This window comes from Anguilla anguilla, chromosome 13 (assembly GCF_013347855.1).
Source record: "Anguilla anguilla isolate fAngAng1 chromosome 13, fAngAng1.pri, whole genome shotgun sequence".
NCBI lineage: Eukaryota > Metazoa > Chordata > Actinopteri > Anguilliformes > Anguillidae > Anguilla > Anguilla anguilla.
This window is the reverse complement of record NC_049213.1, coordinates 20,746,773-20,774,035: the sequence shown is the minus strand read 5'-3', so window position 1 is coordinate 20,774,035 and position 27,263 is coordinate 20,746,773. Positions and strand designations below refer to the sequence as shown.

The 27,263-nt window shown below is 41.3% G+C and overlaps 2 protein-coding genes across 9 annotated transcripts in view; one reads left to right on the top strand and one right to left on the bottom strand.

The window, feature by feature from the left end:
- Nucleotides 1–21,827, top strand: part of LOC118211658 (voltage-dependent calcium channel subunit alpha-2/delta-3-like) — a 53,354-nt gene extending 31,527 nt beyond the window's left edge. For 3 of the 5 annotated variants that reach the window (XM_035389041.1, XM_035389043.1, XM_035389042.1), the window contains 30 exons: nucleotides 359–433; nucleotides 1,274–1,363; nucleotides 2,473–2,586; nucleotides 4,443–4,521; nucleotides 4,887–5,020; nucleotides 7,031–7,048; nucleotides 8,741–8,812; nucleotides 9,446–9,526; nucleotides 9,743–9,817; nucleotides 10,308–10,391; nucleotides 10,782–10,853; nucleotides 12,855–12,916; nucleotides 13,572–13,639; nucleotides 13,849–13,894; nucleotides 14,039–14,136; nucleotides 14,566–14,659; nucleotides 15,349–15,444; nucleotides 16,059–16,180; nucleotides 16,457–16,534; nucleotides 16,878–16,939; nucleotides 17,158–17,202; nucleotides 17,388–17,450; nucleotides 17,565–17,635; nucleotides 18,052–18,127; nucleotides 18,525–18,577; nucleotides 19,006–19,061; nucleotides 19,380–19,497; nucleotides 20,043–20,153; nucleotides 20,759–20,846; nucleotides 21,196–21,827. In XM_035389041.1, coding sequence (XP_035244932.1) covers nucleotides 359–433; nucleotides 1,274–1,363; nucleotides 2,473–2,586; nucleotides 4,443–4,521; nucleotides 4,887–5,020; nucleotides 7,031–7,048; nucleotides 8,741–8,812; nucleotides 9,446–9,526; nucleotides 9,743–9,817; nucleotides 10,308–10,391; nucleotides 10,782–10,853; nucleotides 12,855–12,916; nucleotides 13,572–13,639; nucleotides 13,849–13,894; nucleotides 14,039–14,136; nucleotides 14,566–14,659; nucleotides 15,349–15,444; nucleotides 16,059–16,180; nucleotides 16,457–16,534; nucleotides 16,878–16,939; nucleotides 17,158–17,202; nucleotides 17,388–17,450; nucleotides 17,565–17,635; nucleotides 18,052–18,127; nucleotides 18,525–18,577; nucleotides 19,006–19,061; nucleotides 19,380–19,497; nucleotides 20,043–20,153; nucleotides 20,759–20,846; nucleotides 21,196–21,288 — 2,394 coding nt within the window. In that variant the 3' untranslated portion in view covers nucleotides 21,289–21,827. Of the gene's footprint in view, nucleotides 1–358; nucleotides 434–1,273; nucleotides 1,364–2,472; nucleotides 2,587–4,442; nucleotides 4,522–4,886; nucleotides 5,021–7,030; nucleotides 7,049–8,740; nucleotides 8,813–9,445; nucleotides 9,527–9,742; nucleotides 9,818–10,307; nucleotides 10,392–10,781; nucleotides 10,854–12,854; nucleotides 12,917–13,571; nucleotides 13,640–13,848; nucleotides 13,895–14,038; nucleotides 14,137–14,565; nucleotides 14,660–15,348; nucleotides 15,445–16,058; nucleotides 16,181–16,456; nucleotides 16,535–16,877; nucleotides 16,940–17,157; nucleotides 17,203–17,387; nucleotides 17,451–17,564; nucleotides 17,636–18,051; nucleotides 18,128–18,524; nucleotides 18,578–19,005; nucleotides 19,062–19,379; nucleotides 19,498–20,042; nucleotides 20,156–20,758; nucleotides 20,847–21,195 lie in introns of all 5 variants that reach the window. The other 2 variants (XM_035389039.1, XM_035389040.1) reach the window with 2 other exon arrangements.
- Nucleotides 21,828–23,107: 1,280 nt separating this feature from the next.
- LOC118211657 (ERC protein 2-like) overlaps nucleotides 23,108–27,263 on the bottom strand; it is a 36,957-nt gene continuing 32,801 nt past the window's right edge. For all 4 annotated transcript variants that reach the window (XM_035389037.1, XM_035389035.1, XM_035389038.1 and 1 more), the window contains one exon: nucleotides 23,108–27,216. The gene's annotated coding sequence lies outside the window, so the exon portion shown is untranslated. The remainder of the gene's footprint in view (nucleotides 27,217–27,263) is intronic.

Here is a 27,263-nt window from a genome sequence, read left to right as displayed (position 1 = left end):
TCTCAGAGGGTTGATGCTTCATTCCCAGGTGGCCCGCCATCCATTTGCCCTTGGAGCTGAATTGCTTCAGTAAATATCTGGCTGTGTAAATGGGTTGTGTGTAAATATAGGTTGTGTATGAGTATATGAGCTCTGGACTAGAATTTCTGCCAAAGGTCTAAAATGTAAATTTGTATGTATGTGTGTGCATGTATGCATGCATTTATATGTGTTTACCCGATTAACTTTCCTACATGCTATAATAAGGGTATCATAAATAATTGTATCATAAAATGGTATAATAAAATTTGACAGAACTTCACTTGGTGTGTGTGTGTGCGTGCGTGCGTGCATGTGTGCGTGTGTATTTGTCTTTCAGTACAATGAGGAAATTCACTATGTTGAGCCATGTCTGAATGGAACACTGGTCCAAGCCGACAAAACCAACAAAGATGTGAGTAAATAGTGCCACTGCAATGCTACGGTGGCTAACATGATCAATTTAACTCTTTGAAGAGTAGGTTTTTGGGAAAAATTTTTTTCAAAATTATAAGTCAATGTTCCAGAACTCTTTTGCTTCCGATAACCATTAGTGATTGTTACATCAGCATTAGAAAGCTTAGTTAACAACACTCAAATCACATCTTTGTGATCTTACACCTTAAAGGGTTAAACCTCAATTCAGCAGCATTTTTGTAAAGGCTGGTATCACTTATAGAGACTGCATGTAAAACCACATGCACAAAATCATACTGTGTTTACTGTGTTTGACAGTTAGCACAGGCAGTAGGCCATAGGCTGCTAAGCACACAGTCCCTCCAAAAAACCTTCCACAGCCTGTGCATCTGCGTTGAGTTCAAACACATAAGTCTGACTTCGCCACCTGCTGGCTGCAGACCTGCATTACTTCCCCCTGGACCATCACTCTTCTCTCCCTGTCACATAATTATGTCAAACTGCATAAAACCTCATGCTGAGAGCCAGCTTGTTTTCTCATTCACTTCCTCCTTTTTCCTTAATAACCTGCCAACTGGACTGTCTGGGATTTCATTTTTATTTTCTGCAAAATATGCTTTTCTAGGTGCATGGTTTAATCACTCTCTATCTCGCTCTCTCACACACATGTGCATACACACACACACACAGTATCATTTCCCATACGTGCCTGTATAGTACATGAAACAATTGCTGTTTTTGTCCTTCTGTGGTTATAATGTATAATGAATAACAATATGCTGCACTTAATAAGAATGAATTTTGTGTGTGTAAAGTGCATCTCCTCATGTCCTTTCAGCATTTTAGAGAACACCTGGACAAGCTCTATGCGAAAGGAATGGGAATGCTGGGGAACGCTTTAACTGAAGCTTTTACCCTGCTGAATGATGTGAGTTTGAGTCTTTTCTCTGCTGAATGATGTGAGTTTGAGTCTTTTCTCTGCTGAATGATGTGAGTTTGAGTCTTTTCTCTGCTGAATGATGTGAGTTTGAGTCTTTACCCTGCTGAATGATGTGAGTTTGATTCTTCACTCTCCTAGGGATGTGAGTTGAAGTCTTATGAGGCATTATGAAAATCAAAGAAGATATTTTGCTGCATTTTGAAAAAATAAAGTTTCTGTGACACAAGCTAATACAAGCTTAATACAAAATGATTGTTTTAAATCCTGCCTGTATTACTCAGTGTTGAATGGACATGAAAGGCTTCCTTTGTTTTTGAGTATTAGCCCTGAAGCTATTCCCTAGTTTCGCTCTCAGAAATAGTCTGTGGAGCACAGAATTTGAAAACAGTAGGCATTCAGTTTTTCCTGTGCTGCGAGTAAATAAATCACTTAACGAGTGTAATTAATTAAGCTTATCTCGGATAGGCTTAATTTATAGAGAGCTGCTGCCATTAAAAGTGTTTATTAGAAAGCGATCAGACTCAGCATATGAATGTGAGATGATGACTCCTGGCCCCTGGAGAGCTCTTTAATTCTCCAACTCACGGCAGACTTCTGCATTAATTAACTGACTCAGTTCAAAGCCAGCACTGGATCAATGTCGCTGTTATCTCTCAATTCAGTGCTGTTGGAACTGCTTTTATTCCATGATTAAAACATTTCCAAATAAGTTTACTTGTGTGGGTGCTTGTGCTTACGCATGTTCCTAGATGTGTGTGTGTGTGTGTGTGTATAACTACATGTTTTAATTATTTAGCACCTTTCATGCTCAGTGTGCTTGTACAATTAATAGTATTATAATTAATACAAATCAATAAAAATGACATAATGCATACAATACAATTAGCAAAGATGGTAGTAGTTTACAGTGAATCCAAGATATTCTCTAAAGCATCTAAATACGGTACGGCTGAGATAGTACAGGTTCATTTGATCACAATTCCTTTTTTGAAAGGATCAATAGACTACTGTCAGTCCTCAGTACTGGTACAGATAAAATATATTACAATCAGTACAGTAATACAGATGGAATACCTCCATGTTTCTTGTTGTTACAGTTTAACCAGACTGGACGTGGGAGCATGTGCAGTCAGGCCATCATGCTGGTGACGGACGGGGCAACGCAAATGTACGACTCCGTCTTTGCCAAGTACAACTGGCCTCACAGGAAGGTGAGCCCCTCCCACTGACTTTACTGTGACCCTGGCCTGTGTGTGTGTGCAAGCGAGCGAGTGCGTGTGTGTGTGTGTGTGTGTGTGTGTGTGTGTGCGTGCGTATTTGCATGTGTATGAACGCCTTTCTACAATTGATTAACATGTGGTTTCAATAAATCAGCCATTATTGGAGCAAGTATGGGGGTTTATTCTCTTCTCAGATTAGTGCTGTATCTGTGTGCAGCTATTGTGAGTCTGATGGATAGCGACATTACTGCCCCGCGACAGTCCTGGAAATGCTTCACACTGAATGGAGGGGAAACTTCTAAGAGCTTAGATAAGAGCTTAGATAAGATTTACAGACTGCAGGTACTGAAGGTCACCTGAATGCAAGTGTCATGGCATTATATTGTTGTATAAGATATTATGTAGCAGATGGAGGGGCTAAGGAGCAGGAGGAGGGGATGAGAGTTGCGGGTGTGCAGGAGGAGCGTGTGGGGGTGCGGGAGGCGTGCGTGTGCACTGGGCTGTGGCGGAGGTCACGGCGTGTCAGGGCTGTGACTGATCACCGTTCGGGCCGTAAATGGCAGTGTGGAATGGAGCCGTTAATCAGGGGTTTATCCCTGTAATTACCTTTACTGCAGACACTGCCACTGTGAAGATCACTGCAGCTCCCGGCAGAACTCAGCCTGCAGAACAGAGTCCATTAGAACCCAGCCTGCAGATCAAAGTCCATTAGAACCCAGCCTGCAGATCAAAGTCCAATAGAACCCAGCCTGCAGATCAAAGTCCAATAGAACTCAGCCTGCAGATCAAAGTCCAATAGAACTCAGCCTGCAGATCAAAGTCCATTAGAACCCAGCCTGCAGATCAAAGTCCATTAGAACCCAGCCTGCAGATCAAAGTCCATTAGAACCCAGCCTGCAGATCAAAGTCTAATAGAACCCAGCCTGCAGATCAAAGTCCAATAGAACTCAGCCTGCAGATCAAAGTCCAATAGAACCCAGCCTGCAGATCAAAGTCTAATAGAACCCAGCCTGCAGATCAAAGTCCAATAGAACTCAGCCTGCAGATCAAAGTCTAATAGAACCCAGCCTGCAGATCAAAGTCCAATAGAACTCAGCCTGCAGACGCCAAACTGCTGAACAAAGTCAATCAGAACCCAGCCTACAGGACCCAACTTGCAGAACCAAGCCCATTACTCTTATGGATATTGTATATTGTGAAAATACATTGAAATAAAATAAGAGTATTAAGATATTGCAACAATTCACAGAATATGGGCAAACAATGTTACTGCCTTTATGTATTTTATAAATATATGTAATTATAATAATTATATTTATTTTGATATTTTTTTACAAGCACACGTATTTGCAATATTCCGCTGTATAATTCAGTTTCCGTAAAGGTACAACAGCCTGTACTACTACTAATTAATCACAGAAAACTACATTTTAAGTGAAATGTCTGCATTTGCTGAAAGCCTCAAAAGAGAGGAAATAGAATTGATCAGCTCTAACGCTAACATCTGCCTGCTGTCTATCAAGGTGTACCAGCACAGATCTTTGACAGCTGCTACAGCCCTGTATATGTCTACTGTACTTCAAACAATATGTGCTCACCACTGCAGACATACACTGAGTGTAATAATAAAAATAACAATAACAAAAATAACTAATAATAATAATAATAACGTATTGGATTTGTATTGTGCATTTCATAATCTCAATATGCTATCCTCTTTAAGTAATTTCTCTGTAAGTAAAATTTGTGTTATGTTTGGTAAAATGTGCAGAGGAAAGGCTTTTTGGTTTGTTTCTCACTTTCAGAGGGAATCATGTGACATGCTTCTGTCTGTCTGTTCCATGCAGGTGCGCATCTTCCCCTACCTGATTGGCCGAGAATCGGCCTTTGCTGATAATCTCAAATGGATGGCATGTGCAAATAAAGGTGTGCCATTTGCATCTATATCACATCACATCTCAGGACTGTGTGCGTGTGTGTACGTGTGTGCGTGTGCGTGTGCGTGTGCGTGCGTGTGCATGTATGTGCGTGTGCGTGTGCGTGTGCGTGTGCGTGTGCGTGTGCGTGTGCGTGTGCGTGTGCGTGTGCGTGTGCGTGTGTGTGTGCGGGTGTGTCTGATTTGTGCATCCGCTTCTTCACTGGAAAAATGAAAAAAACACATTCCATCCATCCATTCATCCATCCATCCATTATCTTTACCTGTTTATCCTGGGCAGGGTCGCAAGGGGTTCTGGAGCCTATGCCCGCGTGCATTAGTCATGATTACTCATGTGTGTTGTCTATCTGGCCAGGGTACTTTTCTCAGATCTCCACCCTGGCTGATGTGCAGGAGAACGTGATGAGGTACCTGCATGTGCTGAGCAGGCCCAAGGTGATTGACCATGAGCATGACACCATATGGACCGAGGCCTACATGGATGACACGGTGAGTAAACCGTGAGCGGTTACGGACCTTGGAGAATTTTTCATTCAGGTCATGGGAGGCGGGGGTCCTGCTATGCTTCGGTTAACATGGTGCAGTCGTCACCGTTCTTTATGTGCTGCAGTTCGGCCAGACTGTGACCACACATGGTTTTTGTGGAACTTACGGTTAGGGTTAGGAGGATTAAGGGTTACGGTTCGGGTTCGGGGGATTTTTTATTTGTATTGAAACTTGTTTACCTAGCATCTTTGTTCAACTAACACTGAATTCTAATTTATGATGGGTTTACTAGCACCTGTGCACCTATGCATATAAAACTATACCCTCAAACCCTTTTGCTTATTAAAGCACTATATTCTCAATATCCCCCTTGCAGCTACTATGGCATTTAACTTTATATTGTAGGTTTATGCATTAATTACAACTATCGGTTGTGACACTAATGGTTTGGCATCAGTTCCGCTCATTGCCTAAACCTTTATGCTTGCGCTTATGTGAATTTCTCTGGGAGCATCTGCTAATTTCCTAAATTTAAATGTTCATGTTTTCATTTAAGTTGTGAAGGGGTATCCAGCTATGCTTCAGAAAACTTGGTGTGGTCATCACCTTGATTCATGTGTTGCCGATTGACCTGACTGCGACCACACATGGTTCATGTGTTCCATTTGACCAGGCTCTGACAGCATACGGTTAATTTGCTGCAGCTGTCATCAGATAAGACTGCAGTGACCACTCCACTTTCCTGTGGCCTCTGTGCCCTTCTGAATGTGTTTTAATGGCAATCATAATGGCAATATACCTGTAGTCAGCTTCTTTCCCCTTCTTTCTCACATACAGTGGGACAGACATACATTGATACAGTAAAATAAAACAAACAATACGAACCGTTGTAGCGCATGTCATTAATAACAGATCATTATAAAACGTACACAGGTATCATTATGAAACATACGTAGGTACCCATCTTAATTTCACTGACCCCCATAATTTCACTGACCTGCCCATAGCCCATTATCACAATTATATTGAATTTCCCTAACAAAATGCACTTGCCCATGGCCTATCCTGAGCCCATGTTTTTGTTTAGTAACTAGCTGGACTGAGTAATTAGCTATGGATTTATGGCCTTTCTTGGATTTGTGCTTTTAAAAATGTACCTCACTTGGTCAATAGTAATGTTAATCCTATCTGACTCTACAGGTGTAACTGAGTTATGAATATTCAAACTTTTGTCTGCAAACTTCAGTTCATTGTCTAACACTAGTGGTTTCTGGGTGGCTGACATCCCAGTCATGCCCTTCATAGTATCCCATAACTCTGTAGAATTATTAGTTTTGGAGGCATTTTCTAGTTATTGCCTATGGACCTTCTTTGCCTCTCACAATTTCCCTCTTAGTTCTTTTCCTGCACGCCTTAATTCTCCTGTGTCCTTTACAACATTATGTTATTTTGCACAACCTGCATCTTGTTTTTCAGATTTATTGACAGAGCACTTTACTGTACTATGCAGAGGAGGCATAATCCAAATGACACTGTATTAAAGTTGCCACAAGCAGCTTCTTTGTTTCAAGATCAAACCTCTTAGTTATAAGTTTCTTGTTATGTCCAATATGAGAAGATAAACACAGTTAAATTATATTTCTGGAGTGTAGACTCTTTAAAGGCTGTGTCCTTGCAGGTTAGACCATGCTTGACCTGTAATCCGTAGGGCTTTCACTCTCATTCTTAATTAAAGTGTGATCCACCTCAACCTGTCTCCTCTCAGTAACACTGATGTCTGTGCTGAGAGCAGTACATGCCCTCTCTGATGAAAGTTTGCTGGAAGCAGTTGGCTGGCCATGGATGTGTGACTTGTGTCTCATGAACAGTATATTGGAACGGTATACTGTACACATTGGACATCTTTATTCCTTGCAGAGCTTAAATAAATTGAGATTTTCAAATGAATTTACAGATTCATTTCACAGCTGTTTGATTTTCATTATTGCTCATAATTCTTTTATTTTTCTGCAGCTCCCTCATGCCCAGAAGGTAAATCTTTCATTTTAAATCTGGCAGAATCCAGTGTTGTCATGTGACAATGTATGCGGCTCTTTCCTATTTTATACATGGCTCTTTGATAACTGCCTGTGGCTATGTGAGTGTGACCACATCCATGACTGCGTTTTATTTATATTTGCGAGTTCTAGCGTGTATATACAGTACGAGCCTTTGTGATTTTTATGTTTGTGTGCATCTGCCCCCTGCTGGATGTTTAACAGACTGCACTCCTGAATGCATCTGAGCTATTCCTTTCCCAAACGGGAGAATAAGATCATAAGATCAAGTGGAATGATATTTGAATTCAACATAGGGAATTTCAGTTTAATTACTTATTTATTGGAATGTCATGTACTGAAAAGTCATCATAATGATATTATTATTATTATTATTATTATTATTATTATTATTATTATTATTATTGCATACATGTACAGGTGTATTTATGACTCCTGTGACTGATCACATTTGTACCTTGCAATGCCTATGCTGTCCCTTCTGTTTATAGCTGCAGTCTTTATTGGACATTCTGTTCCACCTGCTCATAGCTGCAGTATTTATCAGTTGTTCTGTTCTTATGGCTCATAGCTGCAGTCTTTATCGGAAATCTGTTCCCTTGGCTCATGCCTTCAGTATTTATTAGACATTCTGTTCCACCTGCTCATAGCTGTGAATTTTATCAGGCATTCTGTTCCCACAGTGTGTAGCTGCAGTATTTATCAGACATTCTGTTCCACCCGCTCATAGCTGCAGTATTTATCAGATGTGCTGTTCCACCCGCTCATAGCTGCAGTATTTATCAGATGTGCTGTTCCACCCACTCATAGCTGCAGTATTTATCAGACATTCTGTTCCCCCTGATCATCTGGCTGTTGTTTCCTGGCCGCTCCTGAGGGAGATTTGAGGAGGAGGTGTATGTCCCCCTTCTCATCCTCAGTGTGTACATTTCCAAGTCAAGAGCTGGGAGGCTGCTCCCTCTGTGTGGGAATATGGCACTCACACCTGTGTCCCTGTTCCTCTGGGACACCCAGACCTACTTTCACCCTCTACCTCCATTTCAGTGCTCCACACCACACAAAACATAGCAGCCAACACAGAGCTATGGCCTTTCTTACTGTTTAATGCAGGGGTACTTTAATCTGCCCCTATAGGCTGCTGTTCCCCTCTAATCAGAGACTGTTGGATGGGCTCTCTGCTAAATAGATGACATCAATTAATTAATTTTGAATATCATGTGGTGAATGAAAGCCAGCAGTACTAGCATTGAATTTCTCTGGTAAATTTTTTGTGAAATCAGGCTGGGTTCCATTTTACTAAAATGCTGACTTATAAGGCAGCACTTTAAGGCAAATTTGCCCTCCTGAGTTTGTGATGACAAAGTGTATCTAGTAAGTCATATTTAACACAAATGTTGAGTGCATCTTTGTTTCATTCGTGTTTGTTCAGTCATTGTTAAATGTTTGTTTGTGTTCATTTATGCTTTTTGGATTTTTATATTTAATGCTTGCTAGTAGGTGCAATTATTTTAGATGTTTGTTTAAGTAATGGCAGTTAATATTGATTAATTAGTTATAGTTTCAAGAGCATTTCGGTGTGTTTGGGTATTGCTCTATGTGAGATTTCCGATAAATACTTAGGTGGTATTTATTGAGTGATGTGAGTTTTTTTCTGGTGTTTTGGCAGATGGGGGAAAACAACAGTCCACTTTTAATGACCACTGTGGCCATGCCGGTGTTCAGCACCAAGAACCAAACGGTGAGAACTGTGGAGAATCTGCCTCAGTACTACTCAGCTCTGGTCCTGCAGTGCCACAGGGTACACAGGGTATGCTGGCATTTCTTCCTCCTCTCTATAATCACCACAGAGTTCAGTCCAAAGAAACCAGGTGAGGTGAGTTAACTGCAGGCGAGGTGAATCAACTGGTTTAATTTATCAATAAAGGACTGAGTAACAAAAAAGGCCAAGAAGACCCTGCAGCCCTGCAGGACCAAGGTTGAATAGCCCTGATCTACCTGTTTATCCACAAGCTTTCTTAAAGGCCATCCAATCAAAGCAAATCATTTCGATCATGTGGAGTAAAGACAGTGTGTCTGTGAGGTGAAGAGTGAAGATGATGTGATTAAGACTATGTATCTATGAGGTGGGATAGAGTGTGTGTTGTGGAGTAAAGAGCATGTTTACCGTATATGAGGTGGAATAAAGAGTGTGCATCTGCAGTGTGGAGTGAAGAGTATGTATCTGTGAGGTGGAGTAAAGACTGGGTCCCTGTAAAGATGAGTAAAGAGTGTGATTATGTGGGAAGTGGTGGAGTTGAACTGATATATTTGTGATGTAGAGTAAAGTATATCTATTTGCGTTTGATGTGTTTTCGCTTCTGTCTCTCATAAGAAAAATCAGGGTATTCTTCTTGGTGTAGTCGGCACTGATATACCGGTCCAGGAGCTTTTGAAGATCATGCCAAAACACAAGGTGCAGTGTTATATTATGATATTACATTTTCTACGCTAACATGTTGTGAAATGTGTGTTGTAATTTCTGCGACCTTTTGTAATACCATTAGATATACAGTATTTTATTTTATGTTATTTAATTGAATATTGATGAATTAATGCCTGGATGGGATTTATGCATCTCTGATCTCAATATGGCTGATTGATCCGTGTTGATATTTCTATGTGATCGCAGCTTGGTATTCATGGGTACGCCTTTTCCATCACCAACAATGGCTACATACTGACGCACCCAGACCTGCGGCCACTGGTAACACACTGACACACCCTTAATGATATAGCATCGTTGAATTGATACTCTACCCTCTGTTACACCATGAAGTTACACTATCACTCATCTGAAAGTACCATGGAATTACAATAACACTATAGACTTAATGACACCATCAGGTTACTGGAAACATTTTATATGTGACGTCACAAGAGTATCATGTATGTATTAATAGTATGGTGGATGATTATGATGTTTATGGTGATGATGGCAGTGGTGATGGTGAGAGTTACAATGATGATGATGATGAGGATGAGGGTAATGCTGGTGATGGTTATAGTGATGATGATGCTCATAATAATAATGATGATGAAGATGATCATAATGATTGTGATTCAGGGAGATGTTGGTTCTGGTGATTATGGTAAATAAACGATGATAGTAATTATGATAATGATGAAGATGTTGTTTCTAATTATTGTGGTAATGATGTTCAGTGATTATGAGGATGACAGTGCTCTTTTTGCAGTACCAGCAGGGTGGTAAAAGGAAGAAGCCAAACTACAGCAGTGTGGATCTGTCTGAGGTGGAGTGGGAAGACAGAGACCATGTAGTATGTTTACCGTGCTCTACCTCTGAATTAGTATAATGCTGCTGCACGTTATAGTTAATGCATTCATCAGCTGGGGTTTCCACTGAGTCACTCCTCTTACACTGTACACAGTGAAGACAACAGGGGTCAGGGATAATAGCAACAACTTTATTGGGGGTGTCTTTCTTTCCCCTTCTCCACATGCACTTAACAGCCTCTTTTTCTTCATCTCTCTCTCTTCCATCATCCAAATTGTCTCCCCAAAACTTTATTAAGAGGCAAATAGTGAGCTAACTGCCACTCCAATGTTAGATAGCAGCCTAACCTAACTAGATTTCCCATGTATTTAAGATGCAGCCCATTAATGTGACTGTGTGTGTTTGTGTGTGTGCGCGCATGCACATTTTCTAGTTGCGCAATGCCATGGTGAACAGGAAGACCGGAACATTCTCCATGGAGGTGAAGAAGACTGTGGATAAAGGGGTAAGGGTCATTAAGATTCTTTTAATCTGTGGTCATATTCATATTGGGATCCTGCTGACCTGTGAACAGCAGCCGAAAGCATGGTGTCCCTGAGAGGGATAATGAAACTAAGCCTGGACATCGTGTCTAATATGAACCAACAAGCAAAATGGCTGCTGATTAGAATGTTTTCTGTTTTCCCTCCTTTCACACAATATTTATAACACAGACCAAAATTTGTTTCTGTGCTCTGCAAGTGATGGCTTTCCAATCTGCCAAAAAACAGGATATGGTTAAATGCAAAAGTATTGGGTCAGTTGAGTCAAATTGGTTGTTTTTCCTCTGTACGAATCAAATTTGTATTTCAATTAAAACAATAACAATGAGGCAAAATTCACAAGGTCTGTACTCATTTCAGGTATTTTTTTTTTTTTAGACATTGGATTATGTTGCAACTATTTAATTCAATGAGCCAGGTGCCTCTATTGAATGCCAGCATAAATATTGGGACAAATGACTGTCAGCTGTTTTAAATTTCACAGGTTTACCATATTACTATTATAAATGGAAAGCTGTGAATGTCAGGAGATCATATCCTTTGGAAGCGTTTGTAGAATCTGCTTTATAAGCAAAAAGATAGAGGACAAGAAATCTGCAAATGAGGGCCAGAATACTTGAATATGACAATCATGAAAGCTTTGATGATATAAGAAAAGAAAATATCAATTTGAGCTATTGAGCAGAATGTTTGTGTATTCCAAAGACTTAGGAATCACCAGCAATCAGGCCATTTGTGAAAGACATCAGAAAGTGATGACAGGATGATTATAAGAGCTGTGAACAAAATCCTAAATTGTCAGCTGGAGTGATTGCTAATGATCTCCATGCATTGGGATGACACTGTGCAGAAGACTGAGAGGGGAAAATTACAGAGGCTACACTCCCAGATGTAAGCCTCTCATCAACACCAAGAATAGAAAGGCAAGATTGGAATTTGCAAATAAATAAATAAATACAAAGTGAACCTAATGAGTTTTGGAAACAAGTTTTATGGCCAGATGAGATGAAATCTTTAATAGAGTGATGGACAGGTGAAAGTGGGGAGAGACAGTAACTGCACCGGACCCTCAGCATACTTCATTATCTGCCAAGCATGTTGGAGTCAGAGTGATGGCTTGGGCCTGTATGGCTGCATCAGGAACCGGTTAAATTGGCTTTACTGGTGATGTAACCAGTGATTGCAGCAACAGAATGACAGCAGAAGTGACAGAAACTATTGTCCATCAATATTCAGAAAAATAGGACAAAAATCATTGGACATACAGTAAACTTAGTCAAGCAGCTTTTCAGGAGAAAAGGTGGAAGTGTTTGATGTGGTCTGGTCAGTCACCAGATTCACCAGATTTGAACCCCATTGAACATGCTTTTCACTTGCTCAAAAGGACACTGAAGCTCAAAGCCCCAGCAAACACACAGCAACTGAAAGAGGCAGTGGTAAAAGCTTGGTAGAGCATCTCAAAGGATCACATCATGAACCTAGTGATGTCCATGAGTCTCGGAGTCTCAAATGTGAGGGGTATGCAACAAAATATTGACCTCGTAATTAATTAAATTTGTCAAAATTTACTTTGTTGCAATATTTATGTTGACTTGAAATAGAGGGACGACTCATTGAATGCTATTGCATTTAACTGCATTTTAATTTGGCATTTAACTGTAGGTGATATCCTGGCTGAAACAACAATGTCCACACTTGGACACTATATATTCTATTGTGCTTTTTCAGTGGACATTGAAATTGTGTCTAATGTCTGAAAATGTATATTATTTTAATGACGTTTAATTGAATTAAAATGTGTGATCATATATAAATGGTATATGCAAAGGCTTCTAATACTATAATTGTGTGAATTCTCTGTTTAAATCAGGAGTGTGTTCCTCAGGGTTAGATTGTGTGTTTCTCAGTTTAGAGATGTTGTCTGAGTATCTCAACTTTATAGATTTTTTGTTTATCTCTTGCAGAAGCGTGTCCTCTCCATGCATATTGACTACTACTATACTGACATCAGAGGAACCCCATTCAGGTAGTGTCATCTCAAAGGTTACACTTTCTATGAAGCAAACACATATTATGCCTTATGATGCACTTATAATGCAGAATGTAAGCACTTGAAACAACACATGCAATTATAACAGCCTTTATAATGTTATATAAATCATTGCTATAACAAACTATCAGACCAAAGGGTATAACATATTATACACCTGCTTGTTAGCAAACTGTATGCTTAAATGCAGCTATAAGGCATTATATGTGTCTCCTTTATAGAAAGTGTTCCCAATAAAGCTTATACTGAGTGCAGTCTGCAATAGATGATAAAACAGTGTGTAAGAGAGGTTTACATGTAGTGTGCCTAAGCTATATGTGTGCAATGCGTAAGAAGTATGAGAGAGAAGCTTGTAAGAGGTGTGTGTGTGTGTTTATGGGTTTGTGTGTGTGAGGTGGGTGGCAGTGTAGTGCAATGGGTGAGGAGCTGGTCTTGTAACCTAAAGGTCACAGTTTCAATTCCCAGGTAGGACACTGCTTTTGTACCCTTGAGCAAAGTACTTAACCTGCACTGCTTCCGTAATATCCAGCTGTATAAATGAATGCAATGTAAACGCTATGTTAAAAACTTCTGTAAGTCATTCTGGATAAGCGCAAGGTAATGTGTAACCCTTCTGTGTTTGTCTGTTCAGTCTGGGCGTGGCTCTGTCCAGGGGACATGGGAAATACTTCTTCAAAGGAAACGTGTCTATAGAGGCAGGTAGGGCTGTACCCCATGCCTGGAGCCTGTTTTTTTATCTGAGTGGTGAGACCTTACGTATGACCAACAGGTAAAATATGTAAAAATGAATAAAACAGCAATGTTGGTCAGTCAGTGGAGGTTAGTAGTGAGAGTAAATGCTATGTGTGGTGATGCAGATGGCTCTTTCCACTTGGTGATTCAGGTTCTGATGTGATTTTGTGCTGCAGGGCTCCATGACCTGGAACACCCAGATGTGGCCCTGGCAGATGAATGGTGAACATTAAACTGCATTACACTTTGTTCATATTACGTGTGTGTGTGTGTGCGTGTGTGTGTGTGTGTATGTGAGTGCAGTTATGACAATCAGAATTAGCATGCAACCGTACTAACTGACTTCCTCTCTCTCTCTCTCTAAAGGATCTATTGCAACACTGAAGAACACCATGAGCACAAATATCTGTCCCAAAAACAGGCCATCAAACTGTACCTGACAGGACGCAAGCCACACCTCAAGTGTGAGTCACCTGAGCCAGAATCTGGGGCCTTAACCAGACAACAGCTACATTTCAGTTCATTTAATTAACCCCTTCCTCTAATAGGATGCCATCATTTATTTCTGTAGATTTCTACATTAGCCCCCTAACCAGAAGCATACATGCCCCAGTCATTGTTCAGTACTCATTATCAGTTTAATAGGTATATACTGTATATTGTTGCTTGCATGGTGATTTGGCTCATGCCTGATTCTGTTCAGGGTACCTCTGCTCTGCATCAAATCCTGAATAACCAAACATCTTCCTCTCCCTACAATCAGAGCATATGAATAAAAATATGCAATCTTGTAAAACATAGTGATGAAGGGGGCTGCTGATGGTATCATGTGGTTAGATGCTGTGTGGATTTTGGGGTGTAAAGAGTGTGGATGTTTTGCTGTCCCACTGCAGGTGATAAAGAGCTCATCCAGGAGGTTCTGTTTGACGCTGTGGTAACAGCTCCACTGGAGGCATACTGGACCCGGCTGGCATTAAACAAGTCTGAGTATGTCTGTAATCACAGTGTAATCAGTCTCACTCCTCATTCTGTCTGTTATCACATTGTAATCAGTCTCACTCCTCATTCTGTCTCATCACAGTTTGAATGGTCTCACTCCTCATTCTGTCTGTAATCACAGCGTACTCAGCCTCACTCCTCATTCTGTCTGTAATCACAGCGTACTCAGTCTCACTCCTCATTCTGTCTGTAATCCCAGTGTGAATACACCCACTCCTTGGTGTCTGTCATGAATCACAAAAATGTATTGTTTCACGGGGCGACATGGCTCAGGAGGTAAGACCGATTGTCTGGCAGTCGGAGGGTTGCTGGTTCAAAACCCCGCTCTGGGCGTGTCGAAGTGTCCTTGAGCAAGACACCTAACCCCTAACTGCTCTGGCGAATGAGAGGCATCAATTGTAAAGCGCTTTGGATAAAAGCGCTATATAAATGCAGTCCATTTACCATTTACCATTTGGCAGGGTGCAGGTGAACTGTAATAGCTCACACGAAGCAGAGTTCTATGTTATTTAAGCACTGTGTGGTTTCATGATTATTCCAAAATGAAGTCCTGATTACAAATCACACTTGAACAAGTGTAGTCGCTAACAATGGAATTCAATCAATCCCTTATTTACTTAATTGTAGAAAAAGTGGATAATAATGCAGTTTAAACATGCATCCATTTTTATTGGAAGGAATCCAGATAAGGGAGTGGAGATTGCTTTCTTGGGCACGAGGACCGGGCTCTCCAGAACCAATATGTTTGTGGTCCGAGAGCAGCTGAACAATCAGTAAGTATGATACACTCACATTGACATCATAGTGTTAGAGCGCTTTTGCATTCCCACCCTGGGATCTTTAGCATAAATTAGATTTCATAATCTCAAAACAAAGATTCCAAAATAATACAACCCAATAATAACAACAAAATATTAGTTCTGGTTTTAGCAATCACCTGTTTATTTAGGGACATAGCTGTTATTGCTATAGAAACACCTTAGTATGAAGCTGCTGAAATGGCTATGTGTCCTTTTTATAGATTTGTTGACAGATCTCAAATGTGGCTCATTGTCTACTTGAGTACTGAGTTTATTTGCCACGGATTTGTTGGATGGAGCGTGTCCAGGAGAAGGCTACAGTTTGAAAACCACTGCTTTCAGGGTTCTAGCACTCTCATTCTGCCAGAAAACAAATGGCGATCAGAATCCTGACTGCATGTGTGACAGCGCTCCATGTAAAATAATCTCATACCCAGTACAGATGCGATTCAGGTGTGTAGATGTTATTCAGGTGTGATTCTGTGTGTAAGTGTGTCTCAGGTGTGGTTCAGGTGTGTAGGTGTTATGCAGGTTTGATTCAGGTGTGTACTGTAGGTGTCTCAGGTGTATCTCTTGTCTGTTTACAGGGACTTTCTCACGGCTGATGATAAGGAAGGGGTGTTCAATGCTGACCACTTCCCTCTCTGGTACAAGAGAGCAGCAGAGCAGGTTCCTGGGACCTTTGTCTACTCCCTCCCCTTCAGCTCAGGTAATGCTCAGCTTCATCACCTCCAACACACACTCACCTTACCTCAATCTGCATCTCAGTCTGTATTTCAGTCACATCTCAGTCTGTATCTGTCACTCATTCCCCTGTCCATCAGTCATGAGTTTCTTTAAATTGCATAAACTACCTACGGAGGCCAGGTGCACTCAGAGAGAGCACTGTGTCCTCCTTTCATAATCGCTTTTTCAAGATGAACTTTTCAAATGAAACTGGTTTTCAAATATAATAACATTGGGTTGTATTTTCTGTTTCTAACAGGGATCGATAATAAAAGTGTGGTATTAGCCAGCACAGCTATCCAGCTCCTGGATGACAGGAAGTCCCCTATCGTGGCTGGTGAGTCATGCAAGCCGGACGGTTCGACCGCTCTCCAGTTTGCTCAGACACATTTACACAGCTTTTACATCTTTTACAAGTTCCTAACCCAGTGCTTTCAAAACTTTCTAAATCCACCACCCACTAACCAAGCATATACCTTTTCTGTGCCCCACTGCTTATTAACGTGTTGCCTGACCTATGTCTAAATATAGCGTTCATATTTTTGTTTAGTGCAGAATACTGTCTTAACGGGAATGTCACTGTTTCTCATGCACTGTGTAACAACCTGTAATGTAGTCTGATGTAACGTAATGTAATGCTGGCTATTCTGAGTGTCTGATTATGTGTTTCTCTGATCCAGCGGTGGGGATCCAGATGAAGCTGGAATTCTTCCAGAGAAAGTTTTGGACAGCGAGCCGCCAGGTGAGGAGGAATAAATGGAAGAGCTGTGGGGGTGGCGATGGGGCAGACAGGTGTCATTTAAAGCCTTGCCCCCACCCCCCACGCTCTTGTGTATACCTCCCTGTGTGTGTGTGTGTGTGAGAGAGAAAGAGAGAGAGAGAGAGAGAGAGATAGTGATAGAATGTGTCTGTGAGGACACTGTGTCAAAGCTGGCTTGTTGACTGGCCTGTTTGTTTCAGTGCGCTGCTCTTGATGGGAAGTGTGGACTCAGCTGTGATAGTGAGGCAAGTACTGGAAATGAACACCTGGTTTTAATTCCTGTTTGTCCTATACTGTTGTGTATGTATTTCCTGTTTGTCCGGTATGGTTGTGTATGTACTTCCTGTTTGTTCCATGCAGTTGTGTACTGTATGTATGTTCTGTTACTGTGAAAGTCATCCCCTCTCACTGATAATTCCTCTTTCCAAAGAACATCAACTGTTACCTCATTGACAATAATGGATTCATCCTGGTTGCCAAGGATTCATCTCAGGTAACACATCACCTATTGTTGACTGTGTGGGTCCATATGCTGTAGGGTCATATTGAGCCTCAGCGCTCTTTCATTCTCTCTCTCTATCTCTCTCTCTCTCTCTGTCTGTCTCAGACGGGGATATTTTTTGGGGAGGTAGAAGGGGCTGTAATGAACAAGCTGCTTCTCATGGGGTCATTTAAGAGGTGAGTAGTTGCAATGAAAATTTCTGAGTGATCATGCGGGATCAAGCCTACCATGGTGAAAAGCACAGCTGAGGACTTTTAATAAAAGTGTTATGATGTGCATTTTGATTGAATCATGGTAGTGGTGTGTTTCTTTTTTTTTTGGATAACGGTTGTATTGATGTATGTTTTAATTGGCTTGAAGTGATAATGAAATGTGCTTTGATTGAATTAAGTGTTGATGGTATATTTTTGAGAGGGATGGGGCTTGGTGGTTTATGGGTTGGGCTTGTTTCAGAGGGGCAGGGCTTGGTGGTGTAGGGGTTGGGCTTGTCTCAGAGGGGCGGGGCTTAGTGGTGTAGGGGTTGGGCTTATCTCAGAGGGGTGGGGCTTGGTGGTGTAGGGGCTTGGTAAAGGCTGATTGTGTCTCTCCCCAGGGTGACTCTGTATGATTACCAGGCCTCCTGCATTGTGTTTGTGGAGCGCAGTAGTAGCCCTCAAAGCTTATTAGATGTAAGTGTTTAAAAGTCTGAGTATCAACTTGTTAACTGTTATTACTGTTATGTTGATCAGATGTACTGTTATAGAAGTACATCTGATCAACTGTTCCCTTTTCATTTGAGACTTTTTTTTTTATCATACATTTCTCTGTTATTCTGTTTGCATATCTAATTATTGTTTTCCACTCTACTAGTGCATGTCACTTTACCTCACTTCCCAATCACAAAACATCCATCCACATAATTCTAAAGATGTGTTGTGATAACTGTATCGGCTATTTTACTTTTGAATACAACCAGTGGTACATACTTCTGGTACTCATTTCCTGAGCCATAATGTTGCAGCAGATACTTATCTCATTCTCTGCAGTGGTATTCACAGAGATTTGAATTGTGTTCTTCCTCTGCAGCCTTACCTGGCTGCCATTGCTGCCGTTAAATGGCTCATCTCTGAACTCCTCATGTAAGGACAAGTTCAGCCTCCAGCATCTGCCTTTTGCTAGGAGTCTTCTCTTCCTGTGCAGGGATGATGTTACTACGGGCTGTCCAGCAACATTACTGTTCTAGCATTTTAGTGTGCTGTTGCAATAAGTAGTTAGCATGTTATCATATTAATATGTTTGTGTTTTTGCATGTAAATAAACAAGCTTTTTGTTTAAGTTTTCTTGTGAGTTAATGTAATGTGTGTGTGTGGTTGTGTTTTTACATTTAGTGGCTGCTGCATTAGCGGGTTAGCTTGTGTGAGCTTATTGCCTTTGAGCCTTGGAGATGAAGTCATAGTCCAGACTAGTTTCAAAATGGATGTATTTGAAACACTTTAGGACAAGTCTCTCTTCTATTTCTGAAGGATACTTTGTGATAGGCCTTTTTCTTTCTTTTTATGTTCTTCAGATTTATGCTGGAGTTCAACCTGTACAGCTGGTGGCACTCAGACGTCACAGCCAAAGGTCAGTTTTCTGCTTCCTGTCACCTGAGGGTACTGATATACTGTCACCATCTTTTTTGTCTGGGTGGAGAGGAGACAGGATGTGAAAAGCACAACAGAAGCTGTGGTTACCTCGGCTGGAGAAAATTCTGAATTAATCTACACCTTCTATATTTGACTACAAGCACAATGCAGTCTATAAACTGGATGGTTTCACTTTTGTGCCTAAATTTGCTTATGTTGTGAATGTTGGGTTAAATATGTACTGAAGTCGGCGGCCCACTCTCAACCCATTTATAAGTATGTTATACATGTGTGTTAAATGTCTGTTTGTATGCAGCTCAGAGGTTAAAGGGGAAGACAATGCTGGTTCCTTGTGACACAGAGTACCCAGCCTTTGTCTCCGAGCGCACAATTAAGGAAACCACCGGCAACATCGACTGTGACGGATGTGTCAGGTACCCGACTGGTTGTCAAACTACATTTCATTTACTCTTAAGGAACATAAGGAACTTGAAGCAACATCGAGACTCCATAAGTTGTACTTGTGTATGTTACCTGGCTGGAACTATTTCCTGTGAAAAGATAAAGCATTACATTCATGACTAAAAATGAATCTGTAAGGTATTCATATTCATGGGACCATTGCTGTGCTAGCGCTGTTAGAAGACCTCACAAATAAAGCATTAAGCTATCATTGTGTTTTAGATGCTTCCTCAAGCTATGTTCAAACAAATGAAATAGTCAGATAAGTTGCTGTAAGCCACTATATAAGGCTATTTGATGTTACTCACTAGGTGGAGTCACAAAGCTTCAATAAAAATTTCAATAACTGAAGCCCCTGGTTTGTAGTCAGGAACTGTTGCATCCCCAGGTAGAAAAATGATGCCTACAGGGCCATGCCATATTTTTTACATTGACTGTGCAAAAATATGTTGAACAGAAGCATCAGACATGTGAGAACAGATAATATGACCTTTGACCTTTACCTGTGTTCCTGCAGATCATTTGTGATCCAACAGATTCCCAGCAGCAACCTCTTCATGGTGGTCGTGGACAACAAGTGTGACTGTAGTTCCGCCCCTCCTGTTACCATGGAACCCATAGAACTCATGTATATCCTGCTCAGAGTCACAATTACAGACACTGCAGTCTGCTTCACTTAACCTGTAACATTATATTGGCAGTTGTGAGAGTATCTTTTCAACCGATTCAAATGCAGGGTGGATATTTCGTGGTCTTTTACTCTTGTTGCTTTGGACAATTTCATTTAAAATGATAAATAAGCTGGCCATTCATTCATTAAAATGCTTTCTCCCTCTGTTGACTTCAGAGTGCTGGAGGTCATAAGCAGAGCAAAGCCAAGTACTTATTTAAAATAATTTACCCATTTATATTCTGGTAATTTTTAAAAAGCTTCATTCTGAATGTTAGTGATTAAATTCTATTTTCACTGTTTGTTTCTATTAAACATCAATAATCTGCAGTACTTTTTCTGTCATCAGAAGGGTTAAAGTATTTCATTGAATAAGATCCAGGTCTGGTTTTGAGCAATGTTGTGAATTTCAGGGTGTCTGTTTTCATGGGTGACACAGAAATCACAAACAAACTCTTACTTGTTCACGATTCAGGAAGTTAATTTTGTCCGTAAAAGAGCTTTGACAGGATGGGTGTCAGGGGGATTTCCTTCATACACCAGCCAAGTTTCTTTAACTGCAGTGAACACAACGAGTCTCTGAAATGTGAGCGCCTGAAGTTGCAGAAGGACAGGAAACGGCCAGACTCCTGCCATCCCTTTCACGCAGAGGTACGAAAACACCTGCTCCTACTGCTCTTCTGTATGTGTGTGCACGTGCGCGTGCGTGCGTGCGTGTGTGTATGTGTGTGCATGTGTGTGCATGCGTGTGTGCGTGTGCATGGGCGTGTGTTTGTTTGTGCATGCACGTGAATTTGCATATGTATGTGTATTTATCCCTTTCTTCTCAGGACTGTATAGGCAGGACTGTATACAGTGTGGTGAACCAATACAATAAATTGTAAAACCAAAAAATCTTTTCTATAAACGTAATTCTCCAAATCCATGATGTGCAAAGGACTATGTTCAGGGCTGTGTTTAAGTCTGTCATGTTGAGCCAGTGTTGTGTTGTGTGACACAGGAGAATGCTATGGAGTGCGGAGGAGCACTAGGCCTCAACCCCCAGCCCCTGGTGACCCTGCTGGCCCTGCTCTGTGCTCTGCTCGCCAGGTGACCGGGGCTCACCTTGCTTGGATGCCACACAGGCCTAATAAATGGCCCTCCCGCCTCTCACTTCGTCCACACACTGGACCAGCAGCTGGAATCATGCTATGTTTGTGAGCATGTGTCTGCAAGCAAAAAAAAAAACCCCACATATTTTTACAAATAGTCATAATTATCATTTGTAAATGGTAGAGTTCCGGACAGGGAGGCCCCAGCTTACAGGCCTGGGTGACTTTTGCTTTGAGCTGCAAATCAATGCTGTTTTTGAAGGTCTTAAAGGCCTGATGATATGCAGGGCAGAGTGGTGTAGGTAGGCTAGCTTTTTGCCCTTGCAGCATCATTCAATGGATGCATGAGAGAAAATATATATATTCAATGTAAAACTTCAACTTTAATTTCCACCTGTAGAAAATTTGCATTTCATTAAAACTGGAAATACATTCAGTAGTGATGTAATTCTCTAAGAATGTTCCTACTGTACAGTGACTCTACAGCTTAATGTTTGGAAAGCTGGGAACTGGCTAAATAAAAGCAATTTTTTTTCTATCATCCAAGTTGAGCTGTTGTGTGTCCCGCTGATGAAGGCCTCCCGCTCTTGGTGATGTGGAGCTGCTGACCATAGAGAGCACTGGCATGGCCAAGGGCCTTGGGACTTTGTGAAGCCCCTGTACACTGAGAACAAGTCCCACCCAACAGCCTCTTTTCATTTTTGACTGATGGTAGTTCTTTAGCCATAGGTGAACCATTAAACGGATCCCAGAAGTAATTTCATTGTTCATTAATCTGAACGTTTATTCTGCAAAAATTATATTTATAAAATCTGTGCAATTAGATTTAAAGTTGTCCCCAGTGTATGGTTTGGCTTTGATAAGGAAAATAAATGAATTGTTTATGAACAATGTAAAACTAGTCAACAACCTGAAAATATTAAAGGGCTAGTTCACTATCTGAAATGTTTAATTACTTCTGTTTGTGTATTTCATTGGCCCAGGTTTTGTGTGCGATAAAAAAATATTTTAGAACCTGAGAAAGGTTTGAGTGCCGGTTGCAATGGCTGGTATTAGGGCTTTCAGGTTTTGGGGCAAAGCACCTTGTACAGGAATGTTGTTTCCAGAGGCAGAACATATAAACAGATTCCTTTTATGGAATTTATTCACAATATACACATAAACAGTTTTTATATTGTGCCAGTAGGCCTTCTTTCCTTCTCAGTTTACAAGCAGCACAAGCTCTTCTTCACTGAAATGACTAGTGCAGTAATATTGATAGAGGAATGCTCAACCAGTTTCTTTGAACACAGGTTGTATGGCCTCAGGAAACAGTTCCTATTGGAAAATAAGACTGAACATAATGTTTAAGAATGATAGGGTTAATAAACACACATATAACCTCTGGAACCGTAATGTCTCTGTACAGCTATCCCTCAATAATGATCCTTTAGACAGAGAGTCTGGGCTGTGCTAAAGCTGGGTATGGAGTTGTTGCGATAGATTTACTGATTTCATTATTGTACCTCAGTGTTGTGTAATGGATGCTGCGTACATTATCTATACACTTCTGATCACTATTCTTCATTTTCACTGTAATATCACAGTACTAACCTGACATGCGTTGGTACTCAACTCCTTATTAAACAAGAGTACCCATTTCACAGAAATAAGTTGTTGACGCAGCAATTGTCCACGAATCAAAACCTACAAAATCAAACAAACCAAGATTTTTAGTATAATAAATATTAATCTGTCAAAAAAATGGAGGATGATTTGTCAAGCTGAAATTGTACTTTGAGAAAGAATAAAGATATTGGACAGAAAAGCACACCCTGTCCCTCTTCAGAAAGAAAATCCTTTATTGAGACAAGCTGGCCGGCACTCGGTGGTCCCCACACAGATCAAGCAGTACAGGAGCAGTGCTGGGGAAACCAAACATTACGGCACACTGATAACACGTCACTCTCATGTCATGCTGGACATGTGGAACCTGTACGACCAAATTCGACATCACGGGTCAGAACATGCTACTCGCACACGGTGAGACACTCAAACAGCACTTCCCACAGTCAAACCACAGACAGGCTTTACCAGGCCTAAAACCTGTTTCCAGTTGGGTCACACTGCGGCCATGAAGACATCATACACATTACACATTTTATATTTTTATATATCATTACTGTACAGCATAAAACATACACAACATACAAACCATAAAATCCAAAATGGAAGGACTTCATCTGTGTAAATAATACAAAGAAAAACGAGACTTTGTAAAAAATAAAATAAAGGCATAACAGAGCACAGAATTCTATTTCCCCCATTTTTTGTGTTTTTTTTTGTCACAGTGTTCATTTAACCCCAGAGGTCTGCAGGTTTTTTTTTTTTTTACTTCTATTTTTTTTAAAAAGGATATCTACATGAAAAGAAACATAAAATATTTCATTTTTCAGTTGTTTATGGCTGCCTTTGTGAGCCCCTGTGACAGAATCAGTCCTCTCTTGTGCTTAGAGATGGAGATTCAGGCAGGACGACCCTCAGGATTGGCACATTAGAGACACACAGAGAAACGGGCTACAATAGGCTGTTTCAGCACACCCCGTAAGACTACCCTATTCAAGTATCAGAAGAACCAATAAGGACCCAGAAGGTAAAACCAGTGCATCTGGATCCTTAAGTCAGTGCCTGCAATTATAATCATTACTGACTTGCTTTGTGTGCACACACTTAAGAACCATAATGATAACTACAAACCTCACAAACACACAGAATCACACAGATAACTATAAACCACACAAATACACTACGCCATGATAACTATAATCCACATAAACACACTAAAGCGACAATGGTAGCTATAAACCATACAGTCACACTGAACCATACTGATAACTATAAACCCCACAAACACGCCGAGAACCATGATGGTAAATAAGACCGCAACCACACCTGAGAACGTTGAGTAAATGTTTAGTCAACATTTATTTAATTCTCCACACTGTAAATCAATTATTTTTTTCTGTTCAAGTTCTCTCATTCTTGTTGTTATAAGGTGATTTTAATTATCACCATTGCGCTGTGACCTGCCTATCTCATCTGACCTGGACTGACGGTGATGTTTTTTTCTGCTTACAGCGTTAGTTGTGGTTGTAATTCTCAGAGTATTGCTGTGGATGTCAAGTTGAGACGTGAGTCTCCTGTAGAGGCACTGAGGCACAGAGACACAGTCCTCCCCCTCTTCCCGCCACTCAAACCTGTGATAATGCAGGACATACACACACACACACAGACACATAATATGCACACACACAATCAGTCATAGAGGTGTGGGGGGAAGGCAGGGGTTAGCTGCAACAGTCTGAAATCCTGTTTCCTGTGAGTAGAGACACACATTTCCTACTCTAAAACATCCAATCACCACAGTCGGCACAAACACCACCACTGCATGAGACTCTTAGACAATGACAACAAGGAGAAAAGTGCGACCAATGCCTCTGTAACCTGCACAATTACAGTATTATTCTAATAACAACTTTCCTTTTCAAATGTGTGACTGTGGTCAGTTGTGCTGTGTGAGCTGACAAGTTATTTTTTTAAAATGATAATTGCCAATGGGCCAGGCCCAGGAGAAAGCAGTCATTCTGACATGATTTGGGCACGTAATAATTTTCATCAATTACATACTATATGCCAAATATTCTCAATTACAGTCAGAGTTGCATATGTCCAATACTGTCATTTTAAACATGCTCAGTATTGTCACCTTATTGTATGTGTTGGCAGACTGTTATCCTAATGGGTTTGTGCATAGCAGCAGAACTTTGAGACAGGTTGAGATCACACATCACAGACTGGCCAATCACATGACAGATAAAGTCACAACTGAAGCTTGACTGAGGATTATTAACTGAACAACCAGGAGGTGTTCACAACTCTTAGACTTCTCTGCAGGGGGATTGTCTTCTGATCAACTCACTTTTTTTCCATTTCATTTTTCGTCATGCCCATTATAAGAAAAACATATATTCTATTAAATTTTTCTTCTGTACATTTGTTTACCACATTTATACAAACACAGTACAGTATTTAGATATTGTATTTTTTATTCTTTTTTTGCTAGGCACCTGCCATTTTGTTCTGAGGGGTTTAATGAGTCACTGGCACTGAGACTCTTTCTAAGAGAGACACAAAGAAGCAGTCTGCAGTCACGGCCCATTCAGATAAGAAGAAAGAATGAAAGAGAGAAAGGGAGAGAGAGCCTTCAGAAATGACCTCTGACTGGGAATGCTGTGTGAGCAGAGACGGCGTGTGAAGAGGAACGCCATGCATTCAGGAATGCTGTGTGATGAGACATGTGCGCGATGAGGAATCCCATGCAATGCGGAATGCCACATGACCAGGTACACTGTTCACTGAGAAACGGCATGTGTGTGAGTAGGTATGCTGTTTGTTTGATGATGTAGGTAGCTGCGCGAGCAGGCCTGCCGTGTGATGAAGGATTATGTGCTAGTAGAGGTGTTGTGCAAGCAGGCACCACTGCCTCGGCAGCTAAGATTGTTCGATCACTGAATTTCACTCCATTACTCAGCACCATTAGGGAGAGGACACAAAACAGACAGCACAGTTCTGATTGGTCATCTGAAAAATAAACCCTGTCTATTGGTGCATGTTCTGAGCAATAACAGTGGGGTCAGGTCATGGAAACTTATCCCATCCAGGACACTGAGCTGTTGTATTGACTGTTTATTTAAAATCTCAGGACTGGCCATTGCTGCAATGTGTGCATAGATTGGATCCAAGCAGCTTCTGATGGCAGACAGCCAGACGAGGTTATGGGGCAGAGCAAGGGGCATCTTTGTGCCCCCAGCTCCATTAAGGCAGGCCACACCCATCCTCTGAGATTGAGCTCCACGCTGAACCAGGAAACATTTACAGCACCAGTGTGAGGCAGTGATCCCCTTCTCCCATACCACAGAGAAGAGGTATAGAGCTGCACAGCACCCTCACACACACCTGAGACACCTGACACACCTGAAACACCAGCCCTTAGGGCAGTACACACAAAACAACCCCCGATTGTCACAAATAATATAACAGAGTAAAGTAAAGGGCTGCGGAGTCAATAGGGGGCGGTGTGCGGCCGGGACTGAACCTCTGTCTCTCTTTCTCTCTCTCTGTATCCGTCCCCCACTCTCTCCCTCATTTGCTCTCTTCTGGCTTCAGTCTCAGTCAAGATGAGGTCAATCCAGGTTAATATCACATCACTCTTAAGGTATATTTAGTCAGGTGGTAATCTCTGTTGATGTTTTTTTATACTGGAAGGGCTTTACACTGCAAGTGCATCTCATTGGAATGACATCTCACTGGTTGGGTGATTCGCTGGAAGGGTGTCATTGTGGAAGATCATCTCTCTGGATTGGCATCTCACTGGAAAGGTGTATCACTGGAGGGTATCTCAACAGAAAGGCATCTCACTGGATGAGCACAGCACATCAATGGCATTTGACTGGAAGGGTGTTATTGTGGAAGGGCATCTCACTGGATGTACATCTAAAGGGAAGGGCATATTACTGGAAGGGTGTCTCTCTGGAAGAGCGTGTCACAGCAAGAGCATTTCACTGGAATGGTGTCACTGTGGAAGGGCGTCTCACTGAATCTGTATCTCACTGGAATGGCAAATCACTGGAAGGGTATCTCACTGGAAAAGCATCTCATTGGAAGGGCATATCACTGAAAGGGCATCTCACTGGAAGGGCATATCACCACAAGGGCATTTCACTAGAAGGGTGTCATTATGGAAGGACGCCTCACTGGATAGTGATTGCACTGGGAGGATGTCTCACTGGAAGGGAATATCACTGGAAAGGCGTTTCACTGGATGGGCGTCTGTACCATGGAGGCCATAGGGAGGAGTGGGACAGCCAAGGTCTCGTTCACCTGCAGAGACACTACCATTCACAGAACAAAAACACCTAGATCAACCAGTGTTCACACA